We start from the raw sequence: 12,397 nt of genomic DNA on the forward strand, positions 1-12,397 counted from the left end.
ATATCATAAAACGTAATTAGCCCTCGACTAAACACTAAGTTGGTAATTATTCAGTTCTTATGAACACAATGGCTAAGAAATTATGATTTTTATATTGCATATTATTTCTTTCTATTTTATTATTTGCACCACTAAGCTTTATGCTTAGCGCGTCGCTTTTGCAACGCGTAGGTGCGAAAGATTGACAGAGCGCCGATGAGACCACAGATTCGGCAAAGGCGGTTCACGATTCTGCATAGTGTCTGTGTCACCTCACTGTCAGCAGTGCATTGGTAGGACGCTAGATGTCATTTTGGTATTTTGTAATTGATTTTATTTTCTCATATGTATTTGAACTTATGTAATATATTTTGATATTCATATAAATAATGAAAAGTGTGGTTGTAAATGGAAAAGTGAATGTTTATCTATCATATATGCATGGTATCATATGAGATGGATGAATGATTGAGAAATGAATGGTTGACAAATGTTGAGAACTGAAATTGAGAAATATTGATGAGATTTTGATATTGGAGTTTGGAAATGATTGAATGTGAATATTGGAAGTGTTTTTCACAGGTTCCGAAGAACTGTTTTCTCCATTTTTAGCTGGTACTCCGCCGGATTTTCTTTTAAAATTTTCGGAACCTCAAATAAATAATAATTTCGATAAACGGCTTAAATTTATTATATTTCAGAAGTTATATTCAAAACTACGATAAAAATGAATTAAGATAAAATAGAGTGCTCCGGCACACTGAGTGGCATAACTTGCTCGGTTACACTGTAGTCGGGTAAGGGGTGTCACATTTCCAAGCCTCCTTCTTTACTCCTATGCTTTGGAACTTCTTCAAAACACTTGGAAATATGTAGAAAAAATAGAATTCAGTGCAGAGAGACGAATTTACAAATGTTAATGAATTTGGTAATTATGCATGAAATTACCTATCTAATTGCTATGAAATGCTGTACTTAAAAACATCTATAAAATACAAGTATATAAAATACCCCCAAATTCAAACTTTTGCTTATCCTCAAGTAAATCAAAACTTTTTAGAACACATTTTAGGGGAGAACTTAGAAACATAACCATAAATTTAATATGCATATAATTGAACTCCTTCAAACCTTCATACTAATTACCTTCTTTCAAGGCATAAGGGTTTCAATGGCTGCTTGCTTAAAACTTCGCTCCCTTCATGGTGTTTTAACTAGTTATTCCTCTATGCAAGGCTATTAATAAGTCACAAATAATTTGTTTTATCAGGATAGAGTTGAGAAACACTTACTCTCCCAAATTTGTCTCTATTATGGATAATTGTGATAAAGTACTCAATTCCAACTCCATAGGCACATCTCAATTCCCTATCTCCACTAATATAGCACACACTTTCAAAAGATCAAAAAGTCTTTAGAGAGGTTGTAATGGGGTTAAGGAGTAATGATTTGGTTACCAATGAAGGGTTTTAAGGGAATGCAAATATGAGGATAGCTTTTATGCACAAAGTTCTAAGTATACCAAGTTTATTTTGCTGCTTTTTTATGGGAAGAGGGGGTTCTTTATAGTGCTAAGCATACTTATTTTGGGACTTTTTTTTATGTATGTCTCTTTTTATCCTTTCCCCCACACTCATTACTTTTGTTGGGTTAGAAAGACAAATTTTTCCTTGATTTTAATTGCACACTTGCACTCTTCTTGGTTTTTCACACCTTCTTCCCATGTCTTCTTTTACACTTGATATACCTATCCTTTACACACTAGGCTTCCTCAAAAGGGTGAGGTGAGTGTTTAGGCTAGGGGCTAGGTAAATATTTGTGGGTAAACAAGGAAAATTATATAGGTAAAAATATAGGCTCAAGTTGGGTACAAGGGATAAATTGTAACTAGGGGTGGTTAAGGCTTAATAAGGCTAATCAAAGAATCCCTTAATCATCTATTTATCAAGCATATACTAAGATTTCACCTTGATAGGTCCAAGAGACATGTTCTAGAGTTGGTGAGGCATTTTTAGGTTTGTTTGTATACCACAAATTTTCTCTTGATTTTACAAGTTCAATGTGATAAATTAATAACTATGAAGGGGTTTAACTAGTCTAGCTCCACTAAGGTGATTAAGTCTTTCACAAACAACATATTGAAGCCCTTTTTGCCTATCTAGATACATTCATTCCTAAATCCTATGGAGTCCAATTATTAGCTTGTTAATATTTGTGGTTATAATTCTAAGTTAAAACTACTTTAAAAAGTTTAAAATTTGTAGAATTTTCTGAATTTTTGATACACAAGTATAATATGGATATAATTAAGTGATATAATGCAATGTAATGAATGCAGTGCATGAAATGCATCTATGCCCCCAAACTGAAATCTGACATTGTCCTCAATGGCAACATAATATGCAAAATTAAGGAATGACACACAAATTTATCAAAAAGCATATTATGTGTTAAGAATTGAAAGTTTGGACAAAAAGCAAGTAATAGAGATCTATAAGCATAGTGCAGGACTAAGGCATATAAGTTCTTACAAGAAAGAACCTATCCTATAGTCCTAACTCTAAAAAGTCTCTGATGGTGATGATGGTCCCTCTTCATCAAGCCTCTCAATTATTGTATCGAGCTTGTTGTATGCTTCTTAGAGACTGTCTTTGAGCGCTTGCATCCTGTTGTTGTATGCGGTCTCCATGCGCTGAAGGTATGCAAGGACGAGGTCTATTAGTGGTGGCGTATATGGACACACTCGAGTGGGGGACTCATGGTGGAGTGGCTCTTGGGCTTCCTCCTATGCATGTGAAGGTTCACCAGGGTCTTCCCGTGCTTCTTCCTGTTGAGGGATGACGTTCCCTTCATCATCGAAGAGGAAACATGTGTTGCCGACCTTCTTACATATCCCCATAGATATGCAGATGGTCTGGTCAATCCTGACAGTGCTAGGAATGGAGCGCAGCTTGTGATGCCCCATGACAAATCAAAAGTGGAGTGCAATGGCTATGATGAGACCGCTAAGCACTATGTGCCATATAGGCTGCTGGGATATGTGGCATAGTTGGTTGCATAGGAAGAACCCAGAGCTGCATCGTTGGCTTGTTACCATACACCATAAAAAGAAAAGCTCATTGGCATTCACCATGCCCAAGCTGTCTCTATGACCTATGATGGTGTGAGTAGCTAGTCTGTGCATATACCGTAAAGTTGGGTTGGTGATGCCAGAGGATTTGGATTTACTGGAGTTGTAGACGTTAGTGTTCGGGGCAATGGAGCGCCAGAATCCACGCTATTGTAGATCATCCTGTTTTGCGAGATGTCCTAGAACCTGAAGCTATCAAAGTCGAACACCGCATTAAACTCGTCCATGTTCATCACCCAATCGATGCCAAACAGATAAATTTCGATCCTCTCTTTATCCTCTCTATCCGTAGGCCATAAGGTGGCCCTGAAACTCCCAATGAACTCCAGTGTGGTGTCCTGGTAGGTAGGGAATTGGAGTTGGGCAAATCTAGTCCATCTGATGCTGTCAAGCAGCCCATCAAACTCCTCTCGCAGGCTGAGTTGTTCCAGCAACCAAAAATCCATGTATTTTGTGGAGGCAATCCTCCTGTTGTTAAGCCGTGCACACAGGTCTCAGTGGGCGCATTGCGAAATGGGCAAATAATGGAGAACTTGGTTTGTGCTGGCTATGGAGGTTGCTGTTGTGGTTATGGTGTGGATTGTGGTTGTGGTTGAGGTGGTGGAGGTGTGGCTTGTCTCATTCTTGGGTATTGGGGTGATGGCTGGGGAGGTGATGGTGAGGAATGTCCTCCTTGCCTTGAGGAAGAGCCCATTCTTTATGCAGGGCATTTTGTAGGTGCCATTGGTGCTTTTAGGAGAAGAAAAAGCTTGGGTTTTTGTTAGGGGAATAGAGATTGGAGAGGTTTTAAAAAAAAAAGAAAGGCATGGAGAGGAAGAATGGGAGTTAAAGGGGTGTCAGGAGGATTTAAAGGGTCGTTTGTCCCTTCGTTTTCACACGTTTCGTGCCCCTGGTATCATGTCTGCGACTTGATACACGGGTCATGTATCACTACATAGGTCGTAATCCTCAGACTTGTGTAACTTTCTGTCCGAAAGTTCTATTCTTTACCAAGTTATGCGGCCCGTGTAAATTTGTTTGGGGACCTGTATAACTTTTTGTTCGTAAGTCGCTCTAACATTTAAGTTACATGGCCCGTGTAAATTATTTGGGGACCCGTATAACTCTCTGTCTCCCTTAAACTCAAAAATTTTCTCTCCATTTATGAAGCACAGGGCGTGTAACATGACACGGGGTTAACCCATGTAAGTTTCTGGAGCTTATACAAGTGTAGTTTTGGGGTTCTAGGATGTTACACGGGGTGTGTAAAACCTATACACGGCTTGTGTAAATTTCTAGCTGTCATTTTCTCTATATATGAAAATTTCATGCTAAAATTTTCTACCATTATGAATGAAATAAATATAAAAATTAGCAATAAAGTTACTTCCCCGGTTTTGTGCAATTTCCTCTTGCGTGGTTTTGACTTGATGTCTCCATTCCTCCCTTGCTTTCAGTTCCTTGCTTTTGCAAAATTGTGATTTGGGGTAGCTTCAAAAAAATTAAAGAACATAAAGTAAAGTAATAAAAAAAACAAAAGGAAAAGTGTTTGGTTTGCCTTCCAAAGAGCACTTGTTTATAGTTATTAGCTGGACTGTTCTTCAGCTTCATTGTTGAGGTGGAGGGGTGATGTAGGATTGGGTGAATCCTTCTTCAATTTTATCCCTTAAGAAGTATGGCTTCAATCTCTGCCCATTAACCTTGAAGGCACCTGAGGTTTCGTTCCATAATTTTACCACTCCATGCGAGAAGACCTGAGTTACCTTAAAGGGTTCGGACCATCTTAATCTCAACTTCCCTGAAATGAGTTTTAATCTCGAATTGAACAATAGGACAAGATCTCCTTCTTTGATTTCTTTCCTTAATATGCATCTATCATGCCATCTTTTGGTCTTATCCTTAAAGATCCTGGCATTCTCATAGGCATCCTGTCTGATTTCTTCCAGCTTATTGAGCTGTAGAAGCCTTTTTTTACCAACAACCTTTAAGTTAAAGTTTAGGGTTTGGATTGCCCAATAGACCTTGTGTTCAAGTTCGATGGGAAGGTGGCAGGATTTTCCATAAACTAGGCGGAAGGGTGTTATTCCAATGGGAGTTTTATATGCAGTGCGGTATGCCCACAATGCATCATCTAACTTCATGGACTAGTCTTTCCTTGAGCGATTAACTATTTTTTCAAGGATATGTTTTAGCTCCCTGTTTAAAACTTCTACTTGACCACTGGTTTGAGGATGGTAAGGTGTTGCCATCTTATGGGTCACTCCATATTTCTTCCATAATGTCTCAAATTATTGATTGCAGAAGTGACTCCCTCTATCACTGATTATTGCTTGTGGTGTGCTAAATCTTGTGAATATGTTCTTTTTAAGGAATTTTGTGGCCACTCTGGCATCATTTGTTGGTGTGGTTGTTAATTCTATCCATTTTGACACATAATCAACACCAACCAGGATATATTTATTTCCAAAGGAAGTCGGGAATGGCCCATGAAGTCTATTCCCCACACATTAAATAGTTTTATTTCAAGTATACCATGTAGTGGCATTTCATTCCTTCTTAAGATATTCCTTGTTCTTTGGCATTGATCACACCCTGCTTGCAAAATCTTGGCTGCTGTTTTTGTGGTACCAAAATGTCCTCCATATAATGATGAATGGCAGTGTTGTAGAATGCTCTCTATTTTCTCCTCAGATATGCATCTTCTTATCAACCCATCATTACATCTCTTGTACAGCAAAAGTTCCTCCCATGTGTAGAAGCGGACATCATGTAGGAATTTCTTCCTTTGCTGATAAGACATGTTTGGTGGCAATACCCTGCATACAAGATAATTAATAAAGTCAGCGTACCATGGAGCTTAGGAGAATGCTAGTAATTGCTCATCAGGAAATGAGTCATCAATTGGGAAATCCTCAATGTCCCCTGTGTTTTCCTGTTTTAGCCTTGAGAGGTGGTCTACTATTACGTTCTCGGATCCCTTTTTGTCCTTAATTTCAAGGTCAAATTCTTGTAAGAGTAAAATCCATTGAATTAGCCTTAGCTTTACTTCTTTCTTGTTCAAAAGGTACTAGATGGCAACATAGTTTGTGAATACAATGACTTTTGATCCAAGTAGATAGGATCTGAATTTGTCAATTGCAAACACCACTAGCAGAATTTCCTTTTTTATGGTAGCATAGTTGATTTGTGCATCGTCAAGTGTCTTATTGGCATAGTAAATGGCATGGAGCTTTTTATCTTTTCTTTGCCCGAGTACTGCTCAAACTACAAAGTCACTTGCATTGCACATCACCTCAAATGGTAGCTCCCAATCTGGTGGTTGCATTATTGGTGCTGAAATTAAGGCTTATTTGTTCCTGTTAAAGGAAACAAGGTAATTCTCATCAAAATCAAAGGGAACATCTTGACTTAACAAGTTAGTAAAGGGTTTAGCTATTTTGGAAAAGTCTTTAATGAATCTTCTATATAAACCTGCATGTCCCAAAAAGCTTCGCACTCCCTTGACTGATGTTGGTGGTGGCATCTTTTCAATAATTTCAATTTTTGCCCTGTCAAATTCAATTCCTCTTTCTGATATCAAATGCCTGAGAACTATACATTCCCTTACCATGAAGTGACATTTTTCCCAATTCAGAACTAGGTTTGATTCTTCACATCTTTGCAACACTTTGGATAAGTTAGTTAGGCCATCATCCAAAGTAGTTCCATAGACAGAAAAATCATCTATAAAAACTTCCATGATATTTTCAATATAATCGGAAAAAATGGCCATCATACATCTTTAAAAAGTAGAAGGGGCATTACAAAGACCAAAAGGCATTCTCCTATATGCAAAAGTTCTATAAGGACATGTGAATGTGGTCTTTTCCTGGTCTTCTGGGTGAATAGGAATTTGAAAAAATCCTAAATACCCATCTAGATAGCAAAAGTAGGAATGTTTTACTAGCCTTTCTAACATTTGGTCTATGAAAGGAAGAGGAAAATGGTCTTTTCTGGTGGCACTATTTAATTTCGTATAATCTATGCATATGCGCTAACTAGTGAGTACTCTAGTAGGGATTAGTTCATTGTTTACATTTTGAATGATAGTTGTCCCACCTTTCTTAGGCACTACATGTACTGGACTAACCCATTTACTCTCAGAAATCAGGTATATAATACCTGCATCTAATAGTCTTAGAATTTCTTTCTTAACTACTTCTTTCATGTTTGGGTTAAGTCTCCTTTGATGTTCAATAGTGGGTTTATTATTTTCCTGCATAGGTATCCTATGCATGCAAATTGAAGGACTAATCACTTTCAGGTCTTCAATTTTATACCCTATAACCTTGCTATGGGTTCTAAGTACCTTTAACAATTTTTCCTCTTCTATTTCAGATAGGCTAGCATTGATAATAACAGAATATTTAGAATTTGAGTCCAAAAATATGTACCTTAGCTTTGAGGGGAGAGGTTTCAGTTCTACCTGTTTAGTATCTTCCTGCGACTTGCTCTTTGGCTATTTTTCTTTTAGCTCTTCCACCTTGAACACTTGAGCTAAGGGTAGGGGTGGATTAGTTGCTAAAGATTGTGCATAAGCTGTAATTTCTGTGTTCTCATTATCGGCGAGGCTGTACAATATGCATGCTTCAATAGGATCTTCGGGATGTGCTTTATGAAATTCCTCTTCAACTTGCTTGTTAACTATATCAACCTTTAAGCATTCATCAGGCTCAAGTTTGTGCTTAATTATTCTGAACAGGTTGAATCCCACTTCTTTATCTCCTACCTTGAGGTTTAACTGCCCATTTTTAACATCTATGATAGCTCCGGCGGTTGCCAAGAAAGGTTTTCCCAGGATGATACGAACTTGGACATCCTCCTCCATTTCCAGTACAACAAAATCATATGGGATAAAGAATTTTTCCACCTTGATGGGGATGTTTTCTAGGATGCCCACAGGGTACTTTACAGATTGATCAGCTAGTTGCAGTGAAATTGTTGTGGGTTTAAGCTCTTTTACATCCAGCTTCTTACATATTGACAGAGACATCAGACTTACACTTGCACCTAGATCATAGAGTGCCTTGTCTATAGTCATGTTGATAATAAGACAAGGTATGGAGAAGCTTTCTGGATCCTTCAGCTTTGGCAGCAGTTTGTTTTATAGTATGGCACTGCATTCCTCAATAAGAGCAACAGTCTCATAGTCCTGCAGCTTTCTTTTCTTTGAAAGGATCTCTTTAAGGAATTTAGTGTAGGATGGTATCTGAGAAAGTGCTTATGTGAAGGGAATTTTAATGTAGAACTTCTTCAAAACTTTTAGAAACTTTCCAAACTGCTTATCTAGTTTAGCCTTCTGGAATCTTTGGGGAAAAGGTAGAGGAGGTTGATATGGCTCTGGTAGTTTCTTTTTATTCTTTGCTTTCTCCTCCTGCTCCTTTTTAGCTTCTTCTTCTTTTTTCTCTATTTGGCTGTCAGATTCATCAGAGGTTTGTTCAGTTGATTTTCCCTCTGATTGTTGCTTCTCTAATGTCTGGCCACTCCTCAAGGTAACTACCTTACAGTGTTCTTTGGGGTTTATCTCTGGTTGACTTAGTAATTTACTAGTAGCCTTGCTTAACTTGCCTGCTGAGTAATTTGATTTTCAAGCATCTTGTTGTGGGTGATTAGTTGATCCATTCTAGAAGTTAACTATTTTATCATTTCATTCTACTGTTATTGGGCTGTTAGGAAGCCTTTCGTCATGGATTCCATAGTCAACTTTGATTTAGGCTGTTGAGGTTGAGGAGGTGGCAGTGGCTGTGTAAGGTTTTGTCCTCTATTCTGAAATCCTGGGAGTGCTGGTGATCTGTATCCTTGCTGCTTGTTCATGGGCTGATTCTGCGAGTTGGACCATGAGAAGTTAGGGTGGTTCCTCCATCCAGGGTTGTAAGTGTTTGAGTATGGATTGTTGAGCTGCCTCTAGTAGAAGTTTCCTCCATTATTCACATAGTTCAGTTATTTCATAGAGAGGTCATTAAAATTGTTGCATTCTGAAGTCATACACCCTCCTCTGCAGTTGTCGCAGTGTTGGTTGTTCATTCCTATAACATTGGCTTGCATTCTATCAAGCCTTTTGGTGAGCTGGTCAAATTGGGCATTTATCATGCTTACGGCATCCATTTCCAAGATCCCTACTATTCTCCTTGTATTTTCCCTTTCATTTGACCACTCATAGTTGTGATACACGACCCTCTCTAGAAGTTCAAGTGCTTGTTCTACTATTTTTTCCATCAGATCACCTTCTGCAACTGAATCTACTATACTCCTTGTAGAGGGCAGTAGCCCATTATAGAAGTTCTGAACTAGGAGGCAATCCTCTATGCCATGGTGTAGGAATTCTCTCTATAAGTCTTTATATCTCTGCTATGCATTATAGAGTGATTCACCTTCTTTTTGCCTAAAGGTGTTGAGTTCAACTCTTAACTTTGCAGTTTTAGCAGGTGGGAAATACCTTGCTAGAAAGGCTTGTGAGAGGTCTTCCCAGGTGGTGAATGTTCCAGCTGGTTGAGAAAGTAACCACTTTCTTGCTCTATCTCGAACGGAGAATGGGAATGCTCTGAGTCTTATAGCTTGATCAGAGACTCCATTCATCTTGAATGTGTCACATAGGGTAAGAAAGCGTTGGAGGTGGTAATGTGGATTTTCTGTTGGTGAACCTCCAAACTGGATCTGTTGAATCATCTGGAGCCATGCCAGTTTTAATTCAAAATTGTTGGCCTCCACTATGGGTCTTGTAACACTGAGTTGGAATCTTTGGATAGATGGAGCTCCATAGTCCCTGAAGAGACTTGGCTTGTTATTGTTGTCGGCCATGATTGGAGTTTTTAGATTTCCTTGGTCTTGTTCTTGGCATTTCCTTTCTCTCTTGATGGTTCTTAGAGTTTTATCTATTTTGGGATCCAAGTTTAAAACTTCTTCCCCTGGCTTTGTTTTGGTCATGCACCAAACCAAACACTTGAGAGAGAAAAAGAATAAAAACAAATCAAGCAAAATTAAATAGTAAATGCAAATGCCTAAATTAGCTAAATTGCCTATCTCCTAATATTACTAAAGTTAAATTCTCTGGCAACGGCGTCAAAAACTTATTTGCTGGTTTTTCAACCCTGCAAGTGTATGGATCACTAACAAGTAATAAAGTTATGAGTAGAGTATCATCCTACAAGGAATTTAATTAGTAAGTATCAAATTATGCAGCGATTTTGACTGTCTAGGCTATCGAATAAAATAAAGGAGTGAAACTGATCTATTTTGAATACTAAAGACTAGAAGGATAATGAATTTAAAATGAAACAATCTATTTAAAACAATTCCAGAATTAATATTTTACACTTTAACCTTATTATGGATGTAATCTTGTCTATTCATTGGATTGAGGATCATTGCTTTGATAGAAATTAATCCTAAGATATCCTAGGTCCTCTCTCAAGGCACCTAAGGTGTGTTTCAATTAGAGCTAAACCCTACTTTCGTTGCTGATTAGTCCTAATAAAAACCCTTTAAAATCTATGATTAATTATGGAACTCCACAGAGGTCATCAATCAATCTCTAGGTCAGATTTCCTAGGTTCAAAATTCTGATTTTCTAATACTAATCTTCACCTTTCAATTCTTCAATTAGTATCTTAGATCATAGCTAGGTGGGTATCAACACATAGCATGCATTAAAAATACAAGAAATTGAATAAAAGAACAAAACTCAAATCTAATAAATAAAACTCAATATTTGTCCATAATAATGATTACAAGCATTTCCCTCCTAATTCTAGAACATAAAACTACTCACTCATGGTGAGTTTAGCAAACATAATAAAAATGAAATAAAAGAATATAAAAACAGCCTAGAGAAATAGAAAAAAAGAACCAAAGAGAATCTGCAGCTTTGATCTTGTGGAACTTCGGCTAAGGACTCCTCCTTGATGCTAATACACTATTTTTCTAGACGGCTTGAAGAGAATGATGAAAATGAAGATATATATGTGAAGATGTTAATGTCCAGCTCAAGATTTCTGAACTTTGTTTTCTGCTGCTTCTATTTATATTCAATGTCTAGGGTTAGGTTTTAGAGTCCCTAAGGCATTAGAAGTCTTTTCTCTCTATAAAAACTGGAGCTAGAACCTAATCAGAAAACTGGCTGTCTACTGATACGTAGCCCATGTGTCACTACACGGCCCAGGGTCGTGTAACTTACTGGAGCTTGAAGTTTGCATCTTGTGTCTGGCAAGAGTTTACATGGGCCTCTGCTAGCTACACGAGTCTGATTACATAGCCCATGTACTGTTGCTCTTCTAGGAACTCTTTGAGCTGTGCTAGGCAGAATCTTACACGGGTCTCAGGAGGTTACACTGGTTTTGTTACATAGCCCGTGTACTGTGTTTCTTCTCTGACTTCTTTGGTTTTCTTCTGGCAGAAGGTTACATGGGTCTGTGGTTTAGTTACACGACCTGTGTACTTTGTATTAGCAATAATCTTCTTTCCTTGAGTCTTTCCAAGCCTCCTTCTTTACTCCTATGCTTTGGAACTTCTTTAAAACACCTGGAAATATGTAGAAACATAGAATTCAGTGCAGAGTGATGAAATTTATAAATGTTAATGAATTTGGTGATTAAGCATGAAATTATCTATCTAAATGCTATGAAATATTGTACAATTGTGCTTAAAAAATCTATAAAATACAAGTGTATCATGGACCTGCCTGAACCTGTAACTTTCTGAGTTCTTTGATAACTCCCTTAAGATCTATGCTAGTTGTGTTGACAAATACTCTTGGAAAGAAAGGATCCTCATATAGCAACACTTTTTCCTTTTCTTTTGGGAATTTAAAAACTCCCTTATTGATACAATTCTATATCACGCTTCTGAAAGCTTAATAATTATTAGTACTATAGTCCTAATCTCTCCATTTTATCTCTTCTTTAATTGGGAGCTTGTGGTCAGCAGGAAAAGTGATGAACTTATCCTTCAATAGGAAATCAAAGATCTTTTCTGTTTTGCTTATGTCTAAGGTGTACAAGGGAGTCAGATTTGAAGATGACTGAGATTGAGTTTCCTTTGGGGGAACCACTTTATTTGGGGTATTTAAGGTAAGAAAAACATAGGAACCAGTAGTAACCATGTCAACCTCAGGTAATTCATGACTGTTTACCTCTTGAAAGTAAGTTCTGATGGCAGTTCTCTTTTTGTTTGACTCCTCCATGAGAAGTTCTTTATACCACACTTTGGCAGCGAGTTCATTGAACTCTTTGAATTCCATTCCCTAGAACTTCTTCCTCAGCTTAATGTCAAGTC

General features: G+C 37.7%; 1 protein-coding gene across 1 annotated transcript; it reads right to left on the reverse strand.

The window, feature by feature from the left end:
- Positions 1-7,586: 7,586 nt before the first annotated feature.
- On the reverse strand, positions 7,587-8,168 carry LOC131172944 (uncharacterized). The gene has a single exon (XM_058134575.1). It carries the CDS (start codon positions 8,166-8,168, stop codon positions 7,587-7,589), a length of 582 nt encoding a protein of 193 aa, XP_057990558.1.
- Between the last annotated feature and the right edge of the window lie 4,229 nt (positions 8,169-12,397).

This window comes from Hevea brasiliensis, chromosome 14 (genome assembly GCF_030052815.1).
Source record: "Hevea brasiliensis isolate MT/VB/25A 57/8 chromosome 14, ASM3005281v1, whole genome shotgun sequence".
NCBI lineage: Eukaryota > Viridiplantae > Streptophyta > Magnoliopsida > Malpighiales > Euphorbiaceae > Hevea > Hevea brasiliensis.